The sequence below is a fragment of the Opisthorchis viverrini genome (assembly GCF_000715545.1).
Source record: "Opisthorchis viverrini unplaced genomic scaffold opera_v5_49, whole genome shotgun sequence".
Taxonomy (NCBI): domain Eukaryota; kingdom Metazoa; phylum Platyhelminthes; class Trematoda; order Opisthorchiida; family Opisthorchiidae; genus Opisthorchis; species Opisthorchis viverrini.
This window is the reverse complement of record NW_008751705.1, coordinates 1,505,884-1,533,592: the sequence shown is the minus strand read 5'-3', so window position 1 is coordinate 1,533,592 and position 27,709 is coordinate 1,505,884. Positions and strand designations below refer to the sequence as shown.

The window sequence follows — 27,709 nt, the reverse complement described above, 5'->3', positions numbered from 1 at the left end:
TCCCCACTAATTGCTCGGTTTGACTACTTTGTCCTGGATGTTGTATTCTACCATGTGGTACCAGAGGCGTGCCTTGACACAAATTTCAGTTTGTGTATTGCGGCATGTGTTGAGCGTGCCAAGTGAACAGTTCTGTCGGCGCAGTGTTTCAGCAACTACTCATCGGTGGAAACTTATATCTGTTACGGAAACTGCGGTTGATAGTGCAAAGACCACGAGGTTATCTGGCTTGTAGCATTCTCCAAAATGGTGTGCTTTTACAAACCGTGCGTCCTACCGAGACCACTGTTACTTTCGTGTGGTGTTACTTTCGCGTAATGAGCAGCGTTCGTTTTCCTCGGGTATGTACCATGTGCCGCTTTTGCTGCATGCACTTTGTGCATTCACGTCAATCTGGTTTGGACAGTCCCCCTCATGTCCTGGTTCATCTTTTCAGAGTGGTCCACGCCAAAGATGGAGGGATTTTGCTGAGAAGGGTTACATGTGGTCGCTCGTTTTCATTGCCAGTGTTGCTGTATGACCATCGCATTAACAGCAACTTTTCGTAACACAAGTTTCTTCACCTGGATAAGGTTACAGTGCTTTAAATGTATTTGCGGAACGTTTTAGTCTTCTTCATTTTCCAACCCGGAGTTGCCTGTGATCAATCCACCTGCCTTTACATTCAAGGTGTTGCCAACGCTTTAAAGCAAACGACAAGGACGGTCTAGCTACCTGTAGATTAGCTAGTTCAGGCTTCCTACTCCGAAATAACACGTTATCTCACCACCTAGCCCGTTTTTTCTAATTATATTCTTTACACACACGCTCTTCTAGGTCAACAACATGTTCACCTCGAACTGGCGTGTGGAGCTGATCGATAGGGATTTGCAACTGCTTCAGATAGCGGCAGCCATTCTTCCTCCAGACGAATTCCTCGCTCGATTCATTCACAAGATGCAACTAAAGGGTTACTTGAAAAGGTTGGTTGTCTTTTTCGGTGACAAGTTTGCCGTTTTACGAGACTATTTGACTATTATGTCCTCCCATTTCCTTTATGGAGCATTCAGCTACTATTCCCGGGGTTTGTTCGTGGTACTTTAACTTGAGTGCTGTCAAGAGATGGTGTCTTGATATACAGCTCTCGGTGTCTACGGAGTGTGGGCATATTCTGTGGTTGTCATCAACCTGTCTTACTCCATCACCGGCCGTGTTTTCATCTCCCACTGTTCGCCCTGTTCTTTTGTCATCCAGCGGGTTACTGCGGAAAATAAGTCGTATGAGTTACATCAACTTTGGGAATGCACCAGACTCGGCGAGTTCTTGCCCAGCCGTAAGCTTCTCCATTCATTCGAAGGCACAAATCAAGCTGAGTACCTTGGTTCTTTATGCACCAATCACGGGTACCAGGTTTCTAGCAGCGCCAAAAATAGTTGTGTAACTGGGAATAAACACGGTCATTGGTTTGTTCGCTGAGGTGCCTTCGTGACTTCGTCTAATCGAAGTGACTTCGTCAGTGTTTTGTTACGTTGCGTAATAGAGCGTAGTGATGCGTTTTCAGTTGTGCGTGGGTGGCATTGTGTGTGTGCTAATATACGTGCCGCTAGCCGGGGCTGACCTTCGATCACGATTGGCTGTTCCATTGGTTCCATTGGTTGGTCCGTTTTCTTGTGCCCTGATTGGTCGATGACTACGTAACCCTTGAACTTGGCCTCCCCCGCGGTCGTGTATTGGTCAGTACTGAAGTGACTCGGTCTTTAACCTCTCTAGTTTCCAGTGTGTCATCTTTCTTGATCTGATTCCAAAGAGCTTCTTGGTTTGTTAATCCAAATTAACATTACACACGTCACATGTGTCTTCCTCTTGGAAATTGCCGGTAGAGGAAAACGTCAGCACCAGATCACGTGACACGGAGTGCATGCTTGAAGGATGAGAGGTGCTTTATCCTGTAAGCTACGCGTACCGCTGCCCTATTGAAATTCTCATACGCAAGCTCATGGGCTTATTGAAGGATACTTCTTAACCGTGCGAGTCTTGTAATACTGTCGACATTACCGCGTAGTTGTTAAAATATGGGATTCGTACAATCGAATCTGGCCTTAGTATACATGTGCTTGTGTCCGGAGGCCAGCCGTCTCTAATAACCGGAAATCACATCATGTGGATGGGTGTGTCGCGTGCAGGAAACGGATCAAACGAAGGCATGCCCTGATTGGTGAGAATGCCACCCAATCCGGATTAAACATCTTTGGCTCGACGCTCCTCGCCCCCTCACGGAGATTCCAGCGCGACCTTGTGGAACACCCTGTGATTACCCTATAAATACAGTTCTAATAATTCTCCCTTGTCTCCATAAAAGGCTGTGTAGAGCTACTGTGCCTTTTGATGTACCATAGTGGGCGGAGCATGAAGCCAATGGACCGATACAGAGTTGCACTGCCGTTTAACAGGATACTTGCCTACACACTTACACTGTTCACCTCTGGTAACTTAATAATTTTAAACCCAAGGACGTTTTAAGCGGAAAGGTTACCACGTGTATGATTGCGATATCTTCGTCTCGTGTGCTTCTGGGGTTAGCATCTTCTTGAACAGAAAAATCTGCATTGACAGTGACTGTTCACTGCCACAACTGTCCGCAGACTGCTCTACTGTAAGGGTACACGAACTGGTGCAATCAATCGTCCTAGTCAAGGCCTGTGACTCAAAAACCCGACTGTTAGGCACCGGGTGGGTGTACGCATACTGCCAGGGGGGGTATAATTTTTAAGGAACAGTTCCAAGCACAAGCATGGCAACGTCTGTGAAGGAGTCTCACAAGCGGAAAGTTGATAGGTGTCTGTTCATCGTGTCTGCCTACGACCCAACCGACTCCAACGCCATCAAATACAGGATTTATGACGCCCTGAATGCCCTGTTGCGTTGAGCTAAAAGCTCAGATATCATGGGGGTTGCGTGAGATATGAATGCACAAGTGGGCAGGCTTGGTGTATCTGAGACTCAATTAAGAGGCCGACATGGATTGGACTCGGTACGTACGGACAATGGGGAACGATTGTTTCACTAAACACCCCAATTACAATCTAGTGAGAGATACTGGAAGTTGTGAAGTGTTTTACGTATCTTGGAAGTTGTATTTGTTCCAACTGTAGTGTGACAGATGAGGCGAATGCAGTAATCTGCAAGGCCCGGGTCGCGTTTACTAATTTGAGGCACTTAGAGTGTCAAAGGGACGTGTGTATTAAGCTACAGTGGTAGCTTTTTTGCTGTATTCCTGAGAGACTTTGCCTGTTCGAGCAGCTGAACCGAGACATCTTCAGGTGTTCGACAATCGTTGTCTCAGAACCGTAGCTCGTGTGGGTTGGTGTCGGCGTATCTGTAACGAGGCAGTTAGAAAGCGAGCTCTCGGTTGTGCAACGGGTACTTCAATTGAAGAATGTGTCCAGCACAAAAAACTGCGCTTGTCGGGACATGTGTTGCGCATGCCTAGCCATCGTTTGCGCAATTCAGAGTGGCACATGCAGGGAGATGACCTGCAAGAGGGGTATGAAGGGGAGTACGAAACATCTGGGTGCTGCTTGTTCCTGTTCGACATCCGGGATGGGGACCGCGTGATCCACACTTCGTCTGGTTGGAGACACTACAAGGTATGGCTGCCAACCGATACCAGTTGCGTTCTCGTTGTCAGTTTCTATCCAGATTGCCTGAGTGAATGTCTGGAGGTGTAGGCACCTCGGAATGATTGTAATAAGGTAGCACTGAGTCCCTTCCCGTCCATCTTTATTCTTTTCTTTGCAATAAGGCTTTCAAGTAAATCATGGTTGTACGGCAGTGAGGCATCGGTGTTGAACACTGATGTCATGCTGTCGATGATGATGATCCGGCCACGTGCTTCGTAAGCATATGTTTTTGTTCGCAAAATATAGTTTCCATCAGCGCATGTGTTACTTTTAAAAAGAACGATAAATAGGACATCTAGCTGGTGTTAAAAGCGTTTAAAGTCGATTGAATTACTAAGCCTTTGTTGATATATTTTCACGGTACTTAGTCTCACGGCCAAGTTAAAATTTCGAAAAAGGTACTACTTAGGGTGTCTGGATCGAGCTGTCGCTGTATTGATCGACCAGTGAAAGTGAGCCGCATTCCATAAATTTATTTGTATGGTGTGGACAAGTCTGGACGCATGTTTCGGGTTAGTCATATGATCTGCATCGAGTAGTGGTATCAGCCCACCCTAGTCCGGTCACCTCTTTGGTAGCCTAGTCTGTTCTGCTTCACAACAGCATGTAAATCGGTGCAAATCATGCTGCCATTTCGCGCCATATTCGGTGATGCACCGATGCCCATGGTCATCGGCTAGGCGAACAGAGCGCACGGTTTTTAAGGCCAATCCGTTCTTCCCCGAGAAAATAGGGATCCTGGTCGCTAGGGGGACTCGTCCAACTATCACAACGAACATACGGTTTTACTCCCGACCGCCTCGTCATTCGATTTATCCTAGTACTATTACCCACTAGTCTTCGTTGGACAGAATCGCATTGGTCTTTCTGGCATGGTGGGACCTTAACTAACTAAATTCTCACCAGTAAAGCCCGCCGGTTCATTACAACACGGAGACCCCACTACCCAGATGAGGTGGCCCTTATACGTCGGTATATATATACGGAGAAAATGCTTTTTATACAAAACGTCAGGTTCTTAAGTTATTCTGTCTTGAGTGTACTAATCGTTGTTAGAGCTAGTTTGTCGCGCGATTCGACTTCTCAGTTAGCGTTGTCCTCTAGTGTGTTGTTTAACCAAATCGGTTGCGCATCGGTTAGTAGATGCTCACTGGGACATATATTTTGTCATCACACTTTGGATAACCAAGGCGATGAGTGAACCTGTAGTGGTTCTGGAGGTCACCTAGGTGAACGTTGTGATGTAAACCGTCGTCGCGGCACACGTTTCCTTGACGGAATGGTATCGCCATGGGTGATGTGTGTTGGGCATCTTCTCACAAGAGTAAACTGCACACACACGCTTGTCTGTACGAAAGCTAGGTACATTGTGTTTACCATATGAAAATGGTATAGCTCTGCGGTTTTATGATTGATTGGGTAGTTCGGCAGTCCTGGATAACGTTGAGTGTATGTGCTCTGGACTGGTCAGTTCGAATCAAACATTCGTGGAGGATTTGACGCGATTCCTGATATAAATGTATCGCAAGGTAGGCCGGGCTGAAGTTTACATTCGCCCCATTTTTATTTCTGGCTTTTGATATGACAGTCAACATTTTCAGGAACCTTTTGTATCCAAATACTAATAAGAAGGAAGCCACAAACCACGATAGGTTTGTTCTGAGGATCACTGACCCAAGTTGCTTAGCGCAGAGTTCGCTAAAACTAGTCATTGCTTCGTCGATTGTGACGGAGAATGAATGGGCTGATGAGTGGCTCACAAGTACATCGATTTCGGCTTCTGCGTCGAATGCTGTACAAGAGTGCATGAAATCCTCTCCGCGCTTATCATCAGAGCAACCGACAATCTCACCACTGTCGTCCCAAAACCTTTATTGTCCGAATTCTCAAGTTGCCTTTTGGGTGGAAACTCGCATCGTCCAGGTCTTATCCATGTTGGCTCTGGCGTAATATCTATCCTGTGTTCTAAGCTTGCTCGTCAAACTGTCGTGGCTTACTCTTAACCACACGTACTTCATTCTTTTTGCTCTGCTGTTTGATTTAGGCTTTCTTTTGAGACATTAAATGAACTTCTCCGATTCTCCACTTAATCTCCAGCCAGGCACCTGGCGAACCGGGTCCAGGTCGTGTACAGGCCGTGGAGGTGATGCTACGCACTCTACTTACCCTGGTTACCGAGCGATCTCGTCCGAGTGTGGGCTGTTTCTCTCTGGACTACATAGAAAAAGCCTATGGCACTAGTACTTCCATAAAGGATTGTGTTGTCGATACGGACTTGGAACTCTATCACGCTCCGGTTATTGATTCCGTGATTCACACCCTCTGTTTGCGACCAATGATCTGCAGCGAACTACTATCACACTTACCGTATCAACCTGTGGGTAGCTTACTGCGTGCACCCTTGGGCTCTGCGATCTGCGCAACATCCTCCTCGCATTCTACCTCGAGCGATAATGTTCGTCCGGCTTCGATGTCTCGAAAGGCAAACAAGCAAGCTGTCGAGGAAATTTTACCTCAAATTCTACGTCAACTAGCCACTCAGTCTCACGTAAATGGTCGCGTGGTGTTCACTATCAAACCCCAAGTCATCGCTTCTAGATTTAACCGTTTCTATTCGGGCTACCGCCATGCTGAACAGACCGCGGTACGTATAATTGCCTGACAGAATTTTTGCATTTATTTACGATGGAACGCGTGTCTACATTTTTTGGACTGTATCATATCGACACCTCTGTTATTCACTTCTTACCAGAAAGAATTTTTCTTTTGTGATCGTATTTTAGTTGACTTTTCCAAGAGATTGTTCTGCTTCTCGCTTATTTGTACCGTGTGCCCAGCTGGAGCATATCCACCTAGGTGCTCTGCGTACTGTTTTTGTTGACTACCACAGGCCTAGCTCGTCTCAGCTCACATATGCAGTAACGTATTGTTTCATTTAACCATGAAGTTTTAACTTTTCGATAATTTTCAACCATCGAATCAACTATGACCACGAGTGCATTTAATTCTCTTTCTGTCTGCTCCCATTGTTAAAAAAATGTCGGTCTACGCCTCCACTCGTTGACGAAAATAACGCTGGCTTGTTGTTTAATCCTTGTGGGAGCCTAAGCTGGAGCTTCGTAAACAGCATACAGTTGAAGTACGCGGCATAACTTGACGTATGTCCGGTCTGTGTCCGTTGACTTTGCACAGTCAGGCAGCGGTGAAATTGAAGAGAAGTGTTGAGAAGCACGACCGTCTTAGTCCGAGGATAGTCTCATCCATTTAATCCAGCGCAGCTGATTTATATGCTCACCGTTTCCTATTTGGAACCGTTGACTAAGTAATGGCGCTTGTTCCCCCGTACATCATCCTTTCCTATTGCTAAGACAAGGCGATCAATTGGGCTCCGTCATCGATGATTTTATGGTGATATGCCTGTTAAAATCATTTCAGTGAAAACCAATCCCTTCGCCAAGACACTTACCCCCTTCTGCATAATCAGACGATTGGAAGGTGAAATGTGCCCAGTGGAATTGGCTTGCTAACTGTAGGTGGTATTCTTGTGTCCTCTCGGGTAGATCGCTGTTTTAGTTGTGTCACTCATTGCGTCGTTTGACAACAAGGTAGGTAATATCCCAGATCCAGGAATTAGTCATATCGTTTGACGTTTGTACTGCGCATGTTGTCTGAGCGATTCTTCAGTTACGTACCTAAGCATGAAACATGTGCATCATAACAGCATTCATTGCTTGTTGACGATCAGGTTGTTTTGGTCGAGGTGTTGCGTCTGAAACATCTCATTCTTCTGCATCTTCGTACCAACACACCTGTTCTTTCCAATCTCTCTCTTATGCCCTTCCAACTTTGCCATTCCCGTAGGCTGAGACCTATGTGTCAAAATCATTGAAGATTTGGCTTCAGTCCGCCAGCAGGCCCCCGAACGATCCGAACTTTCCAGAGAACCTTCCCATTCCCCCTCCGAGTCCACGCCCATTACGCACTTTCCTACCTCACATGGCTCCCGGCATATTGGGTCTGGTTCGGTGCGAGACATTTGTGCGCCTGCTCCGCACCCTATTGAATATCACACTGGCTCATGGAACTAGCACTGTATGGTGGTCAGACACTTTGTTGGATCTGATTCTGCACTTGATTTCTGTGGCACTGTACGAGGATGAATACGAATATAGGTGAGTATTGTTCACTCAGAATTCTCCAAGTCATGTCGTGATCGATCCGTCCTCATGGTGGTTGTTCCGTCCTACAGCAAAACCGGTTGTTTTCCCTTCTTGGACGCTGTTTCTCGCGTTCCTTCGCATTGGGAATCCGAGGAAGAGTTAGAACAGCTGGCACGCAGTCGTCACTGGTTGAATGCCCCAGCTTCCAATCCTTCGACAGACTATCCGGAGCAGTGAGTCTCCTTATTTTTTCTCCGTATACGAATGATCGGAAAATGTGTTGAGGAACGAACGTTCTTGCCAATTCGTTCTGCAACCACATTGTATAAAATTCATTTGACATCTGACATGGTATATATTCTTGGTGTATTCTTGTCACCCCCTTTTTTTAATCACGCAGTCCGCCTTTCCCGTCCATCTTCCTTTGAACGCTCCACAGTGACTTAGTAGTCTTCAAGTCTAACAAGTCATTTCACGTTGCAAATTTTGCTAACCTGAACCTCACTCCCTCAGTTTTGCGGTTCATTGCTTGCCAGAAACTGTTTGACTCAATGTCTGGTGAAGTTACTTCAAAGTGGACGTCATGAGGAACAGGTGGAATTGATTCAGTGAGTTTTTTCATTCTAAATCACCTATTCAAGCTGTCAAACCAATTGATCCCTTCAATACTCTTAAATTCTGTAAATCAAACTTCATGTAACGTGGTTCGTTTCTCTATCTGTATCCAGATGGACTTTAAATCACTGGAATAAGGTCGTCCAGTTGCGTCGACAGGCACATGCAACCAGTACCCAGTCAGTTGCTCCTGGCGAAGCACCAGAAACTTTGCCGTTGGTGAGTCACTGACATGCTGTTTTGCTTGTTCGCTTTGCTTCTGTTTAGAAACATCGCGTCATTGTCTTTGTGTTCTTTCCAGACACCTGCTCTCTCCTCCGTTGCTGCGATTCGTCAGACACGTGCGGAACTCGCAAAGGCACGCCGTGCCAGAATCATGGCTCATATGTCCAATATGCAACAAACATTTATGAGTGCTTATAACAAACCCACCGATGAAAACTCACAGGTACGTTCACGTTTAACCGCATAGGTTTACGGCGCATACATGTGCGGTAATTCTTAAGGTCTTTGTGGTGGGATCAAATAGTCGCAACTCAGAGGTGTCCGCACATCCCTCGTTGGCGCCTCCCATCCACGTTTTGAACAAAGTCCTTGCCCGTGTTTCTTGACGCTTTGTTTCTAATATGTGCTCATTGATTCCCGCCAATACTGTTACTTATCTAATGACCATCAACAGGTCCTAAATGCCGAATAGTATTAAAAGATGCCCAAAGTACTCCCTGCTATATGTCCGAGGATCCACTTAACCTGGGAATGTAGTCTCCGCCTTTTCCTTGATGTGACATTACGTGTTAGGTTGATGAGAACTCTTGGACACCACTCCTGCTTTCGCCCTCTTGTTTACCTTACAGTCTATCTCTTCCCATATTGTCTGTTAGATTAATTTGATGAGATAACGCGGAAATGGATGTGTAGCAGGTTCACAAGGTGCTTACAGTCTTACGAACAAAATGACAAATATGCGTAACAATACAACGATGGTTTGACATTCAGTGAGTACATTCGGGGAGACGCTGAGCCTTACAAGTAACATATTTGCAGGTGTAGTCTAGCTGCTTATCTCTCTCTCCTTTGTGTCCACCTTTTCGTTTTTCCACTGTTGTGGAGTACGCACAGAAGAGATCAGTTAGCTGGATCTGATAGTACATACAGTTGTCTCTAGTGTGGACGAATGAGGAATTTTCTAAAGGTTGAATGGATTGTGCCGACCTTATAGTCTGGTGTAATTTAGTCTGATTGTTCCTCGGTTGATCAACTCGCGACGGTTCTCAGGGTGATGCCGTTTCAATGACGCAATTGTCGCTTTTCCTGACATGCATTTTCCGTTTTCAGAACGAACCCATGGATGTAGATGCAGACACGGAAACTCTTACTGCCGACGTGGAGTCTCTGATGCCAACGGCAGACTCTCTAGAGATACAACCAGCTTTGGGACCAAAACGTCTGATTTCCTCTCTGACACCTGCAGAAGGGGTTGGAACGACAATAACCTGCAATCTTTGTTTGGTAAGTTCTTCGGCATGTTTGTCGACCAGACCTATTTTACTTTGCAAAGCTACGAACTGGTTTGCTCATGACTATCTGATAATTAGGCTGCTTGACCTAGCAAGCTGGGACTCCACATTGTGACCAGTTTGTCAACCTCGCACACTCGAGTCAACAGAATCTTCCAGAGGAACAATGCTCGGAATCACGCATGCTGTGTTCCAGTAAGTTTGAGCAGTGATGCGAAGTCATCTGAGCGATAGACGTGGGTAAGTGGCAAACCGGAGTAACATTGTGTGCACATCGGAAGTCCTATTGCAGTTGCAGTTTTCAAAATCTGTCCATGTGTGCTGGGAATCAGGCGGAGCTCCAGTCACCAGAGTTACTAGCCTGTCTCCTCGGTGTTTTTATGATCTTGCTTGTTAGTCGACCTTAGGGTTCGATCATCTTGGTAGTCAAGAGGGAAGGACAGTAGGACTGGAAGTGAAGTTCTGAGTGAATAGAAAGCGACCTGAGTTCGCGTTGCCTAATCGGAGGTGACACGTCGCCAGTGGCGCGAATTGTCTATCTGTAGGCAGCATACATTTAGAATAGACGATCAGCCGTGTTTTGTTCGCTTCAGGATGGCATGGGAGTCTGCATAATGTGCTGTTGGAACCAGCTGCCGCCTGAGATACTGTAAGAAACGTCATATTCGTGCGTCTTTAGTCGCATGTAGTTTCGTAATTGTGATCCTTTATCACCAGCTGTTCAAACACGACTCTAGCAAAAACGTCAATTAAGGGGACAGATTCCCAATTCATCATGTGACAACATCATGTCTACAATTCGTATCTTTCGAAGAACTACTCTCCTGGTTCAGCCGGAAGTGACCCACGAATCTCAATGTAACCCACATATCAGGCGTCTATTGGTAACTGTGGGATGACATGAGACTTACTTTCCGTGACAGAAGGGTAGCGACCTCAGGCGACTTGCATTCTACACTTCTGAAGATTGAGGGTAATTGTACTGTCTGAGAGTGAGTAAATATCTCATACGCCATGAAGTACTTTTTCGGAAATGATGCGAGAATATTGTATATAGACCATCGCCTGCGTGCCATGTCGTCTTACTTACTCTGTGATTAATTATCAACCGCATATAGCTTTTGGGTCAGTGTCCCTTAGAACTGCTTGGATAAAGAGTTCAAACTGTTGGATCTTGAGCTCGATTTACGTAAAGTATAAAACGAATAATTGTCTTATAACCTTATTCTAGCTAATCTTTGTTTCTGTTAGCTATCACTAACGGCTAATCTCGACCTAATCTCTGAAAATGAATTTAATCTCGATTGCGGGGTTTCGTGAATATCGTCTACACGAAGATGAATTACTTGATATCTTCCCAATCTCCTTGTTACAGGAAGAAGTGCCTGCAAACGCCTCCAGCCGCATGGTGATTGCTGCTCATGTTTGTCGAACTTCAATTTTATCCTCCCAAAACTCCGGTTGGTTGGAAGGTCCCAGCACGTCAGAGATTGTCAAGCGGCTGTCCAATCTGCAAAACGAGTCATTTCCGAAGGATAATATCCAACTCGATCCCTCGTTCCAGAGTTCTGAAATTCGGGATTATACCGGCGGAAAATCTTCCGGCCCAGTAAGTTTCTTTTTGTTGTTCTCGGTTACTCAAACTACTGCGCAGGCGATACGGATACTCGGATTGTAGCCCAATAACTGGACCAAGTCCACGGTATTTAGTCTGAACACCGCCACCAGCTGGAATGCGTTTTTACTCTTCAGCCTTCAAACCGGGAATTACTTTCCTTGTCTGGTAGGATCTTATGTTATGATCTGTTTCCATTCAATCACCAAGTACGGCTTGGAATATGGGGACTCCTAGACGACAGTGAGGAGACGGTGCGATATGTTACAAGGATTCATAATGCATAGATAGCCCTTATTCAAACTCTTGCTAAAAAGCTCGGACGAATGACGGAGGCACTTCCTCCAATAATCTGTTATCCAAACCGAAGGGCCACCTACGGAGCCTTTCCGGCCGTATAATGCTATAGCTTCAGGAGAGAGTCGTCTGAAATTCTTGATGAGTTAATTAGTGCAAGACGTTTGTCATCTGTTGTGCTCCGTAGGGTCCGATCAAGTAACATCAAACCTGAAGACCCTAACCTGGCTTAACCTAACTGTATTCTGTGGCACAAACTACCGGCGACCAACTCCGACTGCCTGTTAAGTACCATTCATTGGGTCATTGATCAGACACAGGGTTGTATCTTTGTGGAGTGAAGGAGACTCGAGTTGCAATAAATACCTAGTGGAGCCAGAATTGTCGATTCCGGCGGTAATGGTTTAACACTGGACTATTGGCTGCATATTCGCTTGTACACCTGTTTTAGCCCTTCAGAAAAAAACCATCTGAACGGTATCTTGGGATATTTCGACTGCCAGCGAAGGACATAACGAAGTGGTTTCATTTTGTGATCGCTGCTGCAAAAGTTACCCCTTTTCTTTCCAGCTGGATGCTTTCCTTGCCTCTGTTTCCACTACGGCCGCAGCTGCTCGTGCGGGCACTCCACACGGTGGATTAACCCTGCTGTCGGAATTATCTTGCGGTGCTCCGTCATCTGAAACGGCATCGAATGCTGATCAACGGGAAGGTACTTCAAATGCAGAACCGTTCCCGGTTGACAGTGAGTATCGCCCTCTAGCTATATGTTTGACTTGTCCGGGTGTGTCCATTATCTCATAGACTTTCTAACCGCACTTTTTCATTTTAAAATCTCTTTCAGTGTGCAATTTAGCTACTTTGGAACAAATCGTCCGTGGCAAATTTGACAGTTCCGCCAAACGTCCTTTGGACCCTTGGCACCCGCGACCACTTGTCGCTAGTCGTGACCCTATAGGTGAAGAAGGTTCGTTCATTTCTTGTTGTTCACACCCGATGCACGCGGCGTGCAAGTCCAAATATGCGCGGCAGTTGAAAGCGCGTGTGGATCATATGAATCGGTGAGTTGTTTTGGTTCGGTCAGGGAGCCATCTGATCCGATACTGGAGTTTTTTCAGCTTCGGTAGCTCTTTCCTCAGAGTAAGAATGCAAGTCTCCGATTTTCCGTAGCTGACTTATGAAAGATCTACCGCTCCGGAGCGTTATTGGTCCTTTCAGTCGGACCATGCTTATCATTTGGTATTGACGGCCTATATGTCCTCTTCTGAGGTCCTGATTCGGATTTACCACCAATGCCAGTTTGATTATACGGCTGAGTTCTGGCCTTCCTGTTTCGCTTTCATCATCTGAATACAATTGGATTGTCTGCTTCCCTGCTGGAACAGCTTTAAGTTAGCGGTTTATGCTAAGTGTGGCACTTATGTGTGTGTTTCGGTTGTCTTTCCTCCGTAACCAAGCTGTTTCCCCTGAACCACATCTGACAATTCTGCACTACCTATCCGAACCGATGTTCCCACCGAACCTAAGAAGTGACTCAAACACCAAACATCAATCATTTGTGTTCACCGTCTCTCCTGTACAGTTTTCGATCTACCTAAGTATTGAGTGCACTCAAGACCTAGTTACACCAGCACCGTACATTCAGATGCTTATGAACCCTATCTAAAAGTCGGAAGTGAAAGTAGGGTGTTTTGTCCGTTTGACGGCAAAACTAGAAGGCACTAAGTGGTGGACTACGGTCGTTCGTAAAGTAAGTTCGTGGTTATGCTATTCTTCAGCTGAACGAGCTGCTCAAAGACCGCCTCATGTTTCAGTCGGTTGGATGTGCGCGTCGTCCAGCTATTTCTCCGTGATGTTGCGCTTCTCACAATGTAGCTGAAAGCGCTTCGAGCGCCCAGTACAGGTTCCGCAATTGAATTATACCATAAACCCGGTAATTTGCAAATAGATATTTTCCCCACTTGCGTACAATTTAGTACTCTAGTATAACATAACTTTGGTGGTCGCTCGGGGGTCACGCTCCAAAGATGGTAGGACCGGTTATGGGTTATCAGAGAATTTTCGGTAACCTCTCACGTAATATTTAATATCGAGAACTAGTTGCGAGTAAGCATAATGACGGGAGCTTAGGTAGTGCGAATGCTCATTGGTTTGTTATCTGAGCTGGGCCGTTTGATTGCAAACGTTTCGCCACCAATCGAAGGGACATCAACCATGCGCTGTTAGTTGAGTGGATTGGAGCTAAGCGGTGGTTGGATGCAACCACCGACCCAAGTTTAGTTGGAAAATGCCATATTACCCACTCCTAGTGGCGTAAGTTGTTTCGCTAGATTCACTTCACTTCCCTTTTTGAGTTGCCCTCGCCGAGGATAAGATTTTGGTAACCCTGGACGTTCCTACTGAGGGATGGTATGCCCGTCAGCTGATCAAGTTGGTTACCACCCTCTTATGCCATTTGCACCTCATTTTTGAAACTCTCGGTGTGTATAGTGTAATCAAGGAAATAAATCCCCTTGAAGACTTACACTTTCTGCTAAGCCCACGACGAAGAATCGACTTGCAAATGCTTTACTATTCCTGCTTGTGATCTGTTGCATAGTTGATAGAATATAGCCGATCAGTTGTAACACCCTTTCGGTGCACAGCTTCCATACCACTCGAAAGAGGCGCGAGGACGACACAATGCTACGTTGTCCAATTCTAAGCACGGGCAGTCGAAATGCTGAGGTTGGGTTCGAATCACGGACATTCCGATCAGTAGGTTCGCTCCCTGACCGCTAATCTATCTGCACTTTGTTGGATGGCTCAACTTCACCTCTAATTAAGTGTGTTTCGTTTGAGTAGACATTTAAACACCCTATGCGTACGCCATGTTTTCCCTAACCTGTCACGATACGGACAAGGTCGAAGGGAACGAAATAAAGTGCTATATGATTGTGTGTATGAATGCATGATTTGGGCTGTCCTCGTAAAAGCAGTCCTTTACCGTTAAAGTGGAATAATCTATCGTATCCGGCAACAACCAGCAGGGCAGGAATGTGTATTCTCAATAGTGATTTGGAGATAATATAAGCGTATTTTGGTCCAGCAACAAGCACCCGATCGAAGAGTCTCACGGTGCCTTTGAGGTGCTCAGACCTGAGTCTACCCGACCTAATCACTATCAAGCCATGTGCATGGTTTTTCTTACAAGCGGTGGTTGTAAAACAGATATGGTTAGGTCCATAGAGACCGTCTATCGTCCGTTTCACTTTGACGCGCACTGCTCAGACAGATGTGTCAAGTTTCAGTCATCTCCAATTCAGGTCCATTGTTCTCACACTCAACCTGGGACTTGGTCGTTCAATCCGAACATGGGGTTGAACCCTGATACACTTGATTTTTTCCAATCAGGACTGGATTGCTTTCCTGAGACCAACCACTTCTGCTTTTTAAGCACTCGGCATCCGCAGAAAATTAGCCGTAAAGTTTGCCACAGCTGATGACACAGTCTGACCCTAAATCTGCTCCCTCCCCCGTCCTAAGACGAATGTAACTTTCAGTGAGCATGTCCTCCCATCTTGCCAGTCTCAATTAAATTCGCGTTCCATTTATTAGAAATTTATTTGATGTTTCATGTTTTCTGCCTCAGGTGTTTTCTCTGTTGTAACACAGTCCTTGTGTTTCGTACTTTCATAAACCTATCCTGGCTTCTGTGTGAAATCCTGTTTATTGCTTCCTGACTACGGTTGCATCTTCATTTCTCTTGTGCTGAATGCATTTTAAAGATACGAAGACCATGGGTAGGTCGCCGCCGATGTCCGAAAATCCACATAACATTTGTCCAATCTTTGAGTAGGATCTACTGAGATAAGCGGATCCTTTCTCTACCTGTCACTGGTGCCTAGATACCGGAAGGTGATCAGTGTTCGGTACTTTTATAAACAAGGTTTTTCGAAATCTTCATTGTGTATCTCCCATGCTGCCTCTGTTCGTTCTCCAGGCATCGATCTTCCACATGGTTTGTGTTCGATTTTCGTTGCCCTCTGTGCAAATCGATTGCAACCTTAGATTTGCCCGTTCTCGGACCGCTACAGTCCCTTGTTCCATGCACATGGCTTCAGTCCCGTCTGGTTGTATCCACCAGCGAGCCGGACTCACGACCTACTGTGCGCTTCCAACCGCTCGTCTCTTGGTTATGTGGACTGCATCGTTGGTTGGAGCTGTACTCCGGACAAGCTGTTCCAGGAGGTACAACCGAATATAATGGAGGAGATCGTCGACCTGTGGTAGGTGATTGTGTTCGGTCTCTATATCCATTGGCACCGTGAACTCGCCTGTATTTTGTATCAGCAATAGTGTTTTCCTCAAACATTGTAGTGCCATCGGGACTGTGATGCACATCTCCACAGTTGAGTAAACCTACTGTGAACACTGAACGTCACATCTGATTTCGACCGGTATTTACATCACCATCAAACCCAAGAAATCTTTGGTTTGCTTTAAAAGTTGAATATATAGGTAGTTTGGTGTGTTGCAGAGCTTTTAAGTTGTCTTAAAACGTGTATTTCTAATACAAGCTCAGCGTCTAACTGGTTATGGGATGCACTGATCTTGTCCTTAGCTAGACTGAACTTGGTAACGCACATGAGAGCTTCAAGTGTTGATTTGTTTCACAAACAGTGTGGGTTGAGGGATCACATGGATCATCATATCCTCGGTTCAAGGTGATCATATTGCCAACGAGGTATGAAAAAATCCTGTTTTCTAAATCGCACCTTTCCCTGTTGCTCACTTGTGCTTGGTCCCTACAACCGGAGAACCTGTGTTTCAGACAACGAGATTATTCTACCACGCATATCATCTGCCAATTCGTTTGTAGCTGCGGTTAAACATGCCCAGGAAGGACAGAACAGCGCCCTTCCTAGTGAGTTCTTTCAGACCATGTTGCTAGCGGATAACGGTTGGATAACAGTGGCAAGTAACTGGGGGTCATCGGTTGTCCCACTGAACAGACCATCTAGTCTTCAGGATAGGTTGATTGTGAATTCATAGCACTGTAGTGCATTCATGTAAGATCAGCGTCCCTCCATGACGGAATTTCCTTCGCGGACACATCTATGGTACGTCCCGAACCTTTAGAACTTCTCACCCGTTGTCCTCCCGGTTGCTTTTGTAGCATAGATTGATGACACATTGTACCAGCTTACTTCCTCCATTTCGCCCATTTCAGCCGGATGTTGTCAAGCGTTTCGACTTCAATCTAGTTCGCTCACTCCTATGGGACATGTCAGTTGAGGGACAAAAGTCATCGGGGACGGAGTTTTCCGAACTGGTATCTCTTTTACTCAACCGCCTCACCAACAGCCTATTAATACAACAAGATGAACCGACCTCGAGACAGTCACTGCCAAGCCTTGGAGCTTCCACTCTAACAGCAGGGTCAGCAACTGATGCGGCCCCGACTGCCACCCGTTCGACGCGGCGCTATTTCTGGCGTGCTCGCCGGTTTCCTCGCAGATCATCTACAACTACCGCAGAGCAAAACGCACAGTCTGCAGAATCAGTCAGTGCTGAGTCGAGTTCGACTGCTTTTACTGCCCTAGAACATCTGCTTCCTCATCCGCCAGACCCCCCAGTTGTTTCGACCAGTCTACTTACAATGGTGCAACGGCTGGCTGATTTGTGCCAACCAAAGCCCACTGACGCCTTGGTACAGCGCTCAGCGCGTCGAACCGCTACGGATATCTTGCGTACGTTGTTTGCGCTTTTTGCTTTGATACCATAGATTCAGAATCAGTGTCATTGGACCAGCTCATCATAGTTTTTCAGCTGGTATCAAAGTCATTTGTGTTTGTGACGCATTATACACATCTCTGGTTAGTGCAAACTTGAATTGCTCGTTCCCAGTGCGGAATCACTGGATGAAGCCGCTCTCAAGAGCAAGGAACTTTGTACTATTAGACCAGACGCTACTTGCAAGCTTCATCTGTAGTATGCACCGTTACACCGGTAGCTGTTCTTTCACATCCACTAGAAGCCTGGAACTGTTTTGTGCGCTAGCTAATGATGAGTTGGACACGGGATATTCAACACGCACTGTTATCGAATCATTAAGTTTTGCTCTTTGTGATCTAGTTTATCCAGTATTGGCACTCTCCTGGCACCAATCGAAGAACGCCCTCTCTGCTCTTTTTTCAACTGAGTGTGTTTCTTACCATTGCTGATCTAACCACAGTAAACTAATCTCATCCCAATGCTGACAATTGATATCTTTTTTGTTTCAAGTGGGGACTGGCCCCATAATGCCGCCTACACCAGTGGACCTAGAAGAGGACGAAGAACCTTTCTTCACTATCGGAATAGGCGAGGATGCAGAGTTTCAGATTGGCCTACACGCGACTACCTTCATAGCTGCTGCAAACACACTATCCAATACATCTGCCGACTCAACAGATCGTCCCAACCACGCTACCAGACAGCGTTCACGCAGTGGTTCTAACAACTGTCCACCTGCTCTGCATGAATCTATTGATCGATTCTACTTGGTTCTCAAAAGCTTCTACGAGCGTCTGCATGCACTTGATTCACATCTGCGTGGTGCATATGCAACCGCTTCGAATTCAGACGCACAATCGAGCATTGCCACAACATCGTCGGACGCCAGAAGTGGTAACCATCACCATTTGCTAGCCCGGGCTGCTCTTGACTGCGTTTGCACTCGGGCGCGAGACACGATTCTATCAGCGGCCTATGAATGGCGTGCTCTACGTCACACCATGGCCTATACCTTAGTTTCCTCAGAAAGAGTGAGTTCAACTGTCGTTTTACTTGGATTATGTACGGGTGTGGATATTCTTAAGTATGATGGCGAGATGGTCTAAGTGGTTAGAGCGCGAATTTACTGACCGGAAGGTCCGTGGTTCGAACCCGACCTCTGCCTCTCGATCTGCGCTGTCTAGGCAACCTGGCAGTATCTCAGCCCCCGTTCTCCCTTCGGTTAGCATGGCAGCTTGGTACCGGGAGCGTGTTACAGCTGAACGATTTTTTATTTTCTTCGAGTATCTAACCGTATTGCCTTCTGATCCCTTGTGGGGTTGACACGAACGGCTCAGCAAAATCGTTGGCAAATCTGTTGGGTCATTTCGAATCTATGTGGTATCTGTGTGACGCGAGACTATTCGGCTGACAGAGCACTCCCGCGTTGCAGGTTCGCGTCCTGCCCGACGACATCCACCCTTTTGTCATATTTCTGTCCAAAACCTTTCCGTTTTGATCCAAAACATTCGGTTTTTTGCAGCATGTGCATATTAAGCCTACCTTATAGCTATAGTTTCCTTAGGATTCATATTGCCCGTTATGTTTTCAGGATCGCGTGATGTTCTCATAGCTTAAGCTGTTCCGTCACACAAACTAGACTGACTGGGTTCTTCGTGTTTAGAAGCATCCGAACATCGGTATGCCTAACCTTTAAACATGGCCAGACTACCTTGCGGTGGTTGCGAACATCGTCACTTGGTTGCGTGATTGGTCAGCGTTCGGTGGTCGCTCTCTCGTAAATATACAAAGCGGCGTGCAGTTCCAAACACATTGACATGGAGCGACTAGTTCTTGAGTGCATTGGGTTTAAAAGCGCAGATGCTAGAAAAGCACATAAAGTCGCCCTTGTCCCGGAGGTAAGGCATGCTGTTTATTGATACTTTACCGATGATTTGTTTTCTTTGAGGCAAGGAGCACAGCTCTCTAGTTCCTCGGGTCTGGATTGCGAATGTAAGTACTGTAGTTTTTTCGAATTCACACGTTCTAAAATTAGTTGTTTTCTAAAAGGGACTTTCTCTTCATCTGCTAGGTAGGTACTTCTCGAAGTGGGTGTAGATAAGCGAAGGGGTGATAGAGTTCTGTTTATTGTCTTGTGTACCATGTCCTCACTTTTCTGCAACGTCTTGTCGTAAGTAATTTGTTAAAGTGAGACATTGTGAATACCAACAAGTACCTCGGATTGCACATCAGTACGTACTAAAGGTATGGGGTGGGTATTTCTATAGACGAATTAATATTTGCAATTTTTTGTAGCTTACAAGTACAAATTTTCCAGGTTGCTTGCTCCTGTATGTAGATTTGTTGATATTATTTTTTCGGATACACGTGCATCTCCCCTTTTAACTCTGAAGGCGCCCCCTGATCGAAAAAAAGCCTAGGATATTTCATACGAAGGCGCGTGGTCGTAATACGGAATTCCAAATCACTCATATGAGATCCTATGGTTGCCGTAAATTGTATGTAAAATTAGTCCGTTGGTGGAATTTCCTCTGACAGGCTACTTGATATCACCTTAGAGGCAGTAAACCGTAGATACTAGCAGTAATATCGCCGTTTATAAATGGTGTGAACTACTGGGTATTCTGAAGCCGGTGCCGAAGTATATCACCTGAATTGGCGTCACGGAGCTGTGAATCAAGGGAAAACCTCAAATGTTTAGAGTCACTTACATTGGTTGAATATAGCTCTCATCCGTCATGCCATGCAGCTAATTGAACCTGGCTCCCTCGCATAAGCGGCGCGGCGCCATTGATGCCCAGTCACTACCATCCTGCCCAGCTATGAAAGTCGGTAGTGAAACTCGAGCGAGATGAAACAGTGTGTCTTATTGAACGTTTCGATGATTACATATCCTCTGGACAGGACGTTTTGCGGAGTGGTTCCTGTTCACGGTATTGTCGGCAGTTCTCAGAAATGAATAAAAATGAAGTATTGTTAGTTTATCCAAAAAAACACTATGGCATCGTTGTGACTAATCGACTGATGCCGTTACTTACATCACTTTGGGGCGAGATAACCCAAGTGGTTGGAGCGCGAATTTACTGACAGCAAGGTCCGTGGTTCGAATCCGACCTCTGCCTCTCGATTTTCCCTGTCTAGGCTTGGGCAACCTTGGAGTATCCCAGCCCTCGTGCTTCCTCCGGGTGGCATGGTAGCTAGGCACCGAAAGGGTGCTACAGGGTGAACGATACTTTTCTTCACGTCACTTTACAACGTACACAATTTGGAGCAACATTCTCGTAGGAGCGTGCATTTACGACATCATTTTCAGGTGAAGACTCGTATTTCTGATATGGATGATATCTACTGGATATTAGGCTCTAACGAATACAAGACTTACTTGAGGTGCAATAAGTGAATCAATCTCATCGTGCTCTACTACCTATGATTCCATTCGCGCCACGGCAAAGTCATTGCATTTTTCTACTTTTTTTATCGAAAATCTTGAAAACACAGGAACGTATGAGTCGGTTGGCATAGATCATGCACTCCGTGTAGTTGAATGGTTACGTGAACACCGACTGTGCATCATCCAAAGGATATCGACTTCGGAGCAGTGTTGTTTGTGTCTTCTAGCATATACATAAGTGTACATGTCAAATGTAAGTTTCCATTTACTACAGGAACTGTCCCTCAACCGCCGCCTCAGGTTCATATTCGTCAACAGTATCACAGAAACTAGGAGACACCAGATTCGCAACAAGTGCTGTGGTTTGTTAGCCGTGTCCTGAATGATATTCTCACAGCTGAAGGTGATGATGAACAGCAGTTGGATAACTTTAGCTGAACTGTACATGAGAATGGAATCCAGTATCAGGGGTGGTTCTCGTTCCAGTAAATCGTAAACCAAAAAAACAGCGTTGTTGGATGGGGAAATGACCCAATGAGACGTCTGTTCATAAGCTTTCTTACTACATGAGACAGAATAGTCCTTGAGTGCTAAAAAGAAATGAATACATGGGAGCCATCCGTCTTGATAGAAGGGATACGGGCGTTTATCAGCCTAGTTATCAACCGCCTGAAATCGTTTGGAACTTTGAACCAGAAACTAAAAGCCACTTAGCATAATTTTGCTTGGTCAATTCCTCTGCGATGATGTTGCACTATCGGGGTCCTCGCCGTAGACTTCTCATTCCGCAGACCACGTTTAGAGCGTGATCATCACCCTCCTTCTGGCCACAGTTGTTTATGCATCTCATATTTATGAGATTTTATTGTCTTATGAACCATTCGGCCTCCCGTGACACCGGTATGATATATCCGAGACCGTCGGTTTGGTTCACTCACCTTTGCAAGCAACCATGGGCGTCCTCCCAGACGATTGCGGGTAACATTACCAAAGTGAATCATTCCACATCTTTCGCAGACAGCCCATTTATCAGTGAAGTAAGAGATCAGGTCCTGAGCCCGGGTATGTTCAAGTCGTGACAGAATCTGTATCCTATTAAGGTAATGAAAATGAAATCTGTGCAGTTTTGTACGGTACGGTGGATTGTGTCGAGTGTCTGTGGAAAGCCATAAGGTATGTACGTGTTTCCTGATAGCTTTACCTATATGGAATTGACACAACGTGACGCCACAGCTGACCACAACTCTGACTGCTCGCCTCTGTGCTGCTGTCTCAAAGGTTTTTATCTGGTACTGCTGGCCCATCATCATTCTGAACAAACTAACTGGTTTGCGCTTAAGAGCACACTAGTCACTTTAAAAAAACATGCAGGGCCGGGTGCCCAGTGCTGATTCCATCCGTGGTCTTTTACTCACATACCATAGACGGTTAGTCATGTGTGTGCCATCGAAATCCACGACCTTTGAAATGCATCTGATTGACGCACTTTGTTGCATTCCGTCGTAGTGCGTTTCCTCCGATTCTACCGCTAACACTCGTCGGCACGGGTGGAGCTTAGGAAGGATCGAAGGCACAACATCTGCCACAATGAAAATCAAATTATCAGGTAGTTACTTAAGCAGACGAAGTCGACACTTTCGGGGGTAGTTGTATATGTCCCTAGTCGTAAGGACCTTTCGCAACTTATCGGTTACAAACTTCCGCACTTCACTCGACGACGCTCCGTATTTCAGCAGAGCACTGAAGGTACCCAACTTTTTCTCCGTTAGCCATCAGTCTGCAGGTAGTCGGTCATACACAAACTTAGTCACCTTATAGTTGTTAACAAGACGGCATGAAGTGGCTGGTAGATGATTTCTTGCCTTCTTAGACGTAACTGAATTGGGTGGCCGGCGCTTTCCGTACTGTTTGTCATTAGGAAATACTGTCAACTTGCTACCTTGTTCTGATTCCTCGACTCTGTTGCTTGCTTGTCTGTTACTTCGATAGCACAGGCAATCACAACACAAAAACGATGCGTGCATGAATACCACACAATTGGCCTTTACGTAACTGTTCAACGCCTTCTTCGAAGGCCGTGAAAGACTAAAACCAGGTACGAACCATTTTCTCAACAAACATCTCCTATCTAGTTGAGCCGGAAACTTTTTGGTTCATGACAATAGATAAGCAGTTTTTGAATCTGAAATGCGCACCGGAACTAGGGTCAGTTCAGGTAAGTCTGAACACAAGTAAGACACTTCACGGACCTTAGTGATTCGAGCATATATGCACAAGCATACTACATTTTAACGCAAAGGTTTTCTAAACACCACCGTTTCGGACACGGGTCGGTGAATGGTGGAACCCCTCGTAGTTTTCAGTTTTGTTCAGTGATATGCACAATAAGCTTTTTTCCGACAATTCTAAAAAGAATAAATTCTGGCAAATTGCACTTGGTTAGAAGTTATGTTGGTGCTAAAGGGGGACTCTAGTAAATCTGAGCCGATATCCTTTAACTGAATGTACTGCACAAGTCATTGTTTGACCTTCCCTGTCTTGTTTCTACCCTTCACGTGGTGGTGTGGAATGATCTTTTCGAGGAAGTAAGCCAGCTGGCATACAGGGCACATAACCAAACCAGCGCAACCTATGGAGTATGATCAGTTCGTCTTCTTCTGAAAACCATCCGACGTACCTCTGCGTAACTGACCAAACTCGGGTAATTCTCCGATGCTCAAACACTGAACGTTTTTGACGTGCACAGCGGCCAGGTTTCTGATACGAATAGTAATATGCAGCGGGACACATTCATGGTTAGAGACATTCTCAGACATGGCCCAGTCGCACCCTAGATGGCGCTCTAATGCTAGTCAGGTTAATGTGTTAACCTTCCAGGAGAGACACACGGGGGAAGAGGGTTTCAATCTCTTCCGGAGTGTTGGGCTATTTTCGGCAGAGTTCCATAGCAGTGGCTAAGCGTATGTTGTGGGCTATGAGAGCAAGAGCAACCTTAGCTTCCGGCTATCTAATTGGTAGTTTTCCAAGCTACTCGTGAGTAGACGCTTTTTTATAGTTTGAAGTGTATGCCTGGAACTACGTACCCATGCCTGTTGATTGCCACTGCAGGGACTAGTTTTCCTCACCTATATTTACTTTCCTGCTCGAACCACCACAGTTTCAGCCACACACGAATGCAGTTTTGATTCGGGACCGTGTTTCACTGTGCATCCCCATAGTTCCACCAACAACCCCAATGATGGACCACACTGCGTCACTTATTGAACATGATTCTGCTTACAAATAGTTACCCTTTATGAGTGTATATGCAAGGCGCGATCCATCCCTCCACTGTGAACTCAGCATTCACTGGCCGCCCCACCACTGGAGGATAATGTGCGCTATGAGAAGGGTCATTTAAGAGTTTACACGTATCGACTGGCTTACAAAGCGATCTAATTAAGGATCAGATTATACAACCTGCTGATGACCTAACCGATTGGTTGGCCTTGTTTGGCCTACAAGTAAACTGGAATATTTTTGAAAGTCATTTCCTTTGGCACAAGACGGATGATTTCGTTTTCACTGTTCGCCCGAAACTTCTGTCTTCAAGTTATCATTCGTTTGAGGAATGAATAATCAGAAGGAGCGAGTGGTTGTTATGTTCAACTCTCCTAAAGACAGCGAGAGGCATGCTTCGGTGAGTCCATTAACGTATGACAGCTGCGGCAGATTTGGCCGCACATCCCATTTGAAGTAAAAGTTATCGCTCGGTTCGGCGTGATCAAGCTATAACGATGTTCAGACGAGGAGGCATAAGCCGGGCACATTGCTGATACTTCAAGCTTCCATGACTGTGGACGTCAGTGAGACTGCTTTTCCGTAAACGAAACCATCTGACATCGCTATTACCCAAACAGACAACCTGGAATATGGAAACGGTCTTTTCGTGAGTCATGATGTAAACGAAAACGCAGTGTTAAATGAATATTTTCTCAGTTCTCGGTTGAATTGCTTTAGTCAGCCAGTCGATATTCAATCAAAGTATAGTGTTTCCGGCTGCTACACTCCCGTTGACCGAGGATAAAAAGAATAACGGAATGACAGCCACACGTTGGAGACGATGGTCCAGCTAGGTCATTGTGTTGAATTCATCTTGTTCATCTTGTTTGTCAGGGAGTAACAGGATTGTTGTCTGACGAGACCCCTCTGTCCCCATTAGAACGGTCTGTAACGCGATTGAATTAACCGGTAACGATGGATAAGTTGGCATCTGGTGGTTTGGTAATGAACCGTCAAAGTCACAGACAGGTATGTTTCGACAGAGCCATAGTAATTGTTGTGTCATCGTGTATCTTAAGGCCGTAATGCCTGCTTTTACTTGCCTTTCGATACTGCATCCACGGACACAATTCATTACAATCAACCCCGACCGTTTTCTCTCTGCTTTTTCACCTTACTTTTTATCGGGCCTTGGATGTTTCTGGATATTTTCTGCAGATCAGTAAACGCTTTCGGAACTACGCGAGTGCAGACTGTCTATTTTGCTCCTTCCTATTTTTGATCTGGTGAAAGCCTCGCCCAACTATTCATATTTATTAGCATTCTTAACTGGAGCCACCTTTTCGTTTCTTTTCTGTTATCCTCACAAGGCTTTGCGTCAGAACAATCCTCGGGAGCACTTTTTCAACGGTGGGCTTGCGGAGCGGCGCCTACATAGTTTGGGTAACGTTATACAAACTTCTCTAGCTGCCCACAGCCGGCACGCTTTGGTTTCTCGTGGATGCTATCCAACTTGCCAACAAGGCGAGGAACACCAATTCTGCTGGCCTCAACTCCGTGACAGTCCCACCCAGTGGTGGTGGTGGGCTTACTGCGTACCACTTACAGTCTCTTCGTCAGACGAAAGTTAGTGGTTTTGCGGTCTTCTGTTTTCTGAATTTCCATGTGTGTATACTTGCGTTTGAATCGGTAATGTTTTTTTTCGTTTTTTAGATGTTGATCATGTTAATCCACTTGAAAAGGTGTTATTACACAAAGCTTTGTGTGTACGTGAACAGCTATTCTAACCGTGTGTGTGTTCAGTGCACGTGGTACTGCACACAGACCAAACAAGCATCCAAGACGTACACAAAAATGCTGAAGATTATTTGGCGATGTGAGGAGGTATGAGAATTTTCAGTGAAAATTCCCTCCTGTAAGTGAAACCAATCTGTAAGGAACAGCCGAGAAGCACTGTACAACTGTCTCTTGTTTATTTGGAATCACGAATTTACAGGGAGATTCGAACTCGCAACCTCCCCGCTAGTGGTTGAATGTGCAAGATCACCTCTTGTAGGAGTTCTTTCCTCTGAGAAGCCGTCACTCGAGAAGCAGATCAACGCATGGCCACGTGATTTGGATTCCGTGATTTAAGGATGTGTAAATTTGGGTAAGAGGTAAACACACCTGTCTTCAACTGCTATCTGGGAGGTCGCTATTTCGAATGACTGTAGAGGTTCGTTAGATGCGCACTGCTAATGATTTTCAATGGGAATGAAACAACTGTACGGTGCTGTTCGGCTTCTCAGCACCGATTGGCTTCACCTACAGGGCGAGGGCACCATTGATAATGTCGTAACGGATTTGTGCCAGCCAAAAAATATTGTGTATTAGGCGACCCTGGCGGAAAATCATTCGTTCTCAAACCATTCTTATGTCGCTGTTATTGACAACTGCTACCTTTGTGGATGGGGACCATTTTGTCAACGGCCTGGACAGATTTGAATGAGTTACGCAATCAATGGCGTCCCCTCATGAAATCTATCATCTCCATTCTAAGCTTGTTGGATTTTTAACTAAATGGAGTAGCTAAAGCAATTCGTCATCTATTACCTCTTTAAGTGATCGCCTCTGAATCATGACTATCCCTCCCCGTTTCTACCATTTTTCGATCGATAGATATTTTGTTGCTGTATACTAATTGAATGAAATTTGAACCTGTTATCGCATGTTTTGAGTGGGGTGTGGTATCATCTGACTAGTCCTCTGGATACCGTACAACGGGGTTATTGATTTGTTCATACTAAGACATGGCTTTTGCAGTCGTTTTATCTGCCCTTCTTGTGGGTGACGGAGACCAGCAAGCGTGGCATGCACAACATTCTTGACGTGTTGTATGAACTCGTCTATCGAACGGTTTCTTCAACAAGTGACTTCTTGCGCAATAAATGGACAGCTGATGCGGTTTTCTACTTGACAGGCTCGAAGGACTTGGTGCTACTGCTTACCACCGTTTCGATCAGCTAATGAACCCTGTTGATATACAATGTTCCAGACGTCTCTACTTGGGTCTACTGTGTTAGACAATGTTGCTTCTTACAGTTTTCGAATGTTTATTCAACGCGGTGTTCTATCGTTGAAAGGTATTGTTACATCTTGGGAGAGATTGAGCTTAAAGGTTTACGTAAATTTCCAAGGCATTAGGGCTCATCATCTTATAAGAGTTGAAAACGTCATATCCTTGAATATTAATGTGCTTCGTTTGTCATTCTTTCCATGAAGATATGACTGCTGTCTATTCTATCCATCGCCCTAAATGCGTCCACCTTTATAAACTTTCTTTGATTAAAGTGGTGCTGTGAGCGAAATCTAGCTAAAAGGGCGAATGAAGACTGAGTGTCAGGTTCCAACCATCGAGTACCAATTCGACGCTTATAGTTATTTGGGAAAAAATCTTA

At 45.5% G+C, this 27,709-nt stretch overlaps 2 protein-coding genes across 2 annotated transcripts in view; one reads left to right on the top strand and one right to left on the bottom strand.

Annotated features, from left to right (window-relative positions):
* Positions 1-27,709, top strand: part of T265_13254 (hypothetical protein) — a gene marked incomplete at both ends in the record, with an annotated part of 67,862 nt that overhangs the window by 32,047 nt on the left and 8,106 nt on the right. The window contains 15 exons of the mRNA XM_009167955.1: positions 817-962; positions 5,757-6,303; positions 7,521-7,831; positions 7,909-8,052; positions 8,356-8,427; positions 8,548-8,653; positions 8,736-8,882; positions 9,770-9,943; positions 11,327-11,560; positions 12,434-12,608; positions 12,708-12,924; positions 15,846-16,131; positions 17,076-17,595; positions 18,131-18,651; positions 25,643-25,898. Of these exons, the coding sequence (XP_009166219.1) occupies positions 817-962; positions 5,757-6,303; positions 7,521-7,831; positions 7,909-8,052; positions 8,356-8,427; positions 8,548-8,653; positions 8,736-8,882; positions 9,770-9,943; positions 11,327-11,560; positions 12,434-12,608; positions 12,708-12,924; positions 15,846-16,131; positions 17,076-17,595; positions 18,131-18,651; positions 25,643-25,898 (3,856 nt within the window). The remainder of the gene's footprint in view (positions 1-816; positions 963-5,756; positions 6,304-7,520; positions 7,832-7,908; positions 8,053-8,355; positions 8,428-8,547; positions 8,654-8,735; positions 8,883-9,769; positions 9,944-11,326; positions 11,561-12,433; positions 12,609-12,707; positions 12,925-15,845; positions 16,132-17,075; positions 17,596-18,130; positions 18,652-25,642; positions 25,899-27,709) is intronic.
* On the bottom strand, positions 25,123-25,338 carry T265_03443 (hypothetical protein; the record flags this gene model as incomplete). The annotated part of the gene is made up of 1 exon (XM_009167927.1): positions 25,123-25,338. One exon carries the CDS (start codon positions 25,336-25,338, stop codon positions 25,123-25,125), a length of 216 nt encoding a protein of 71 aa, XP_009166191.1.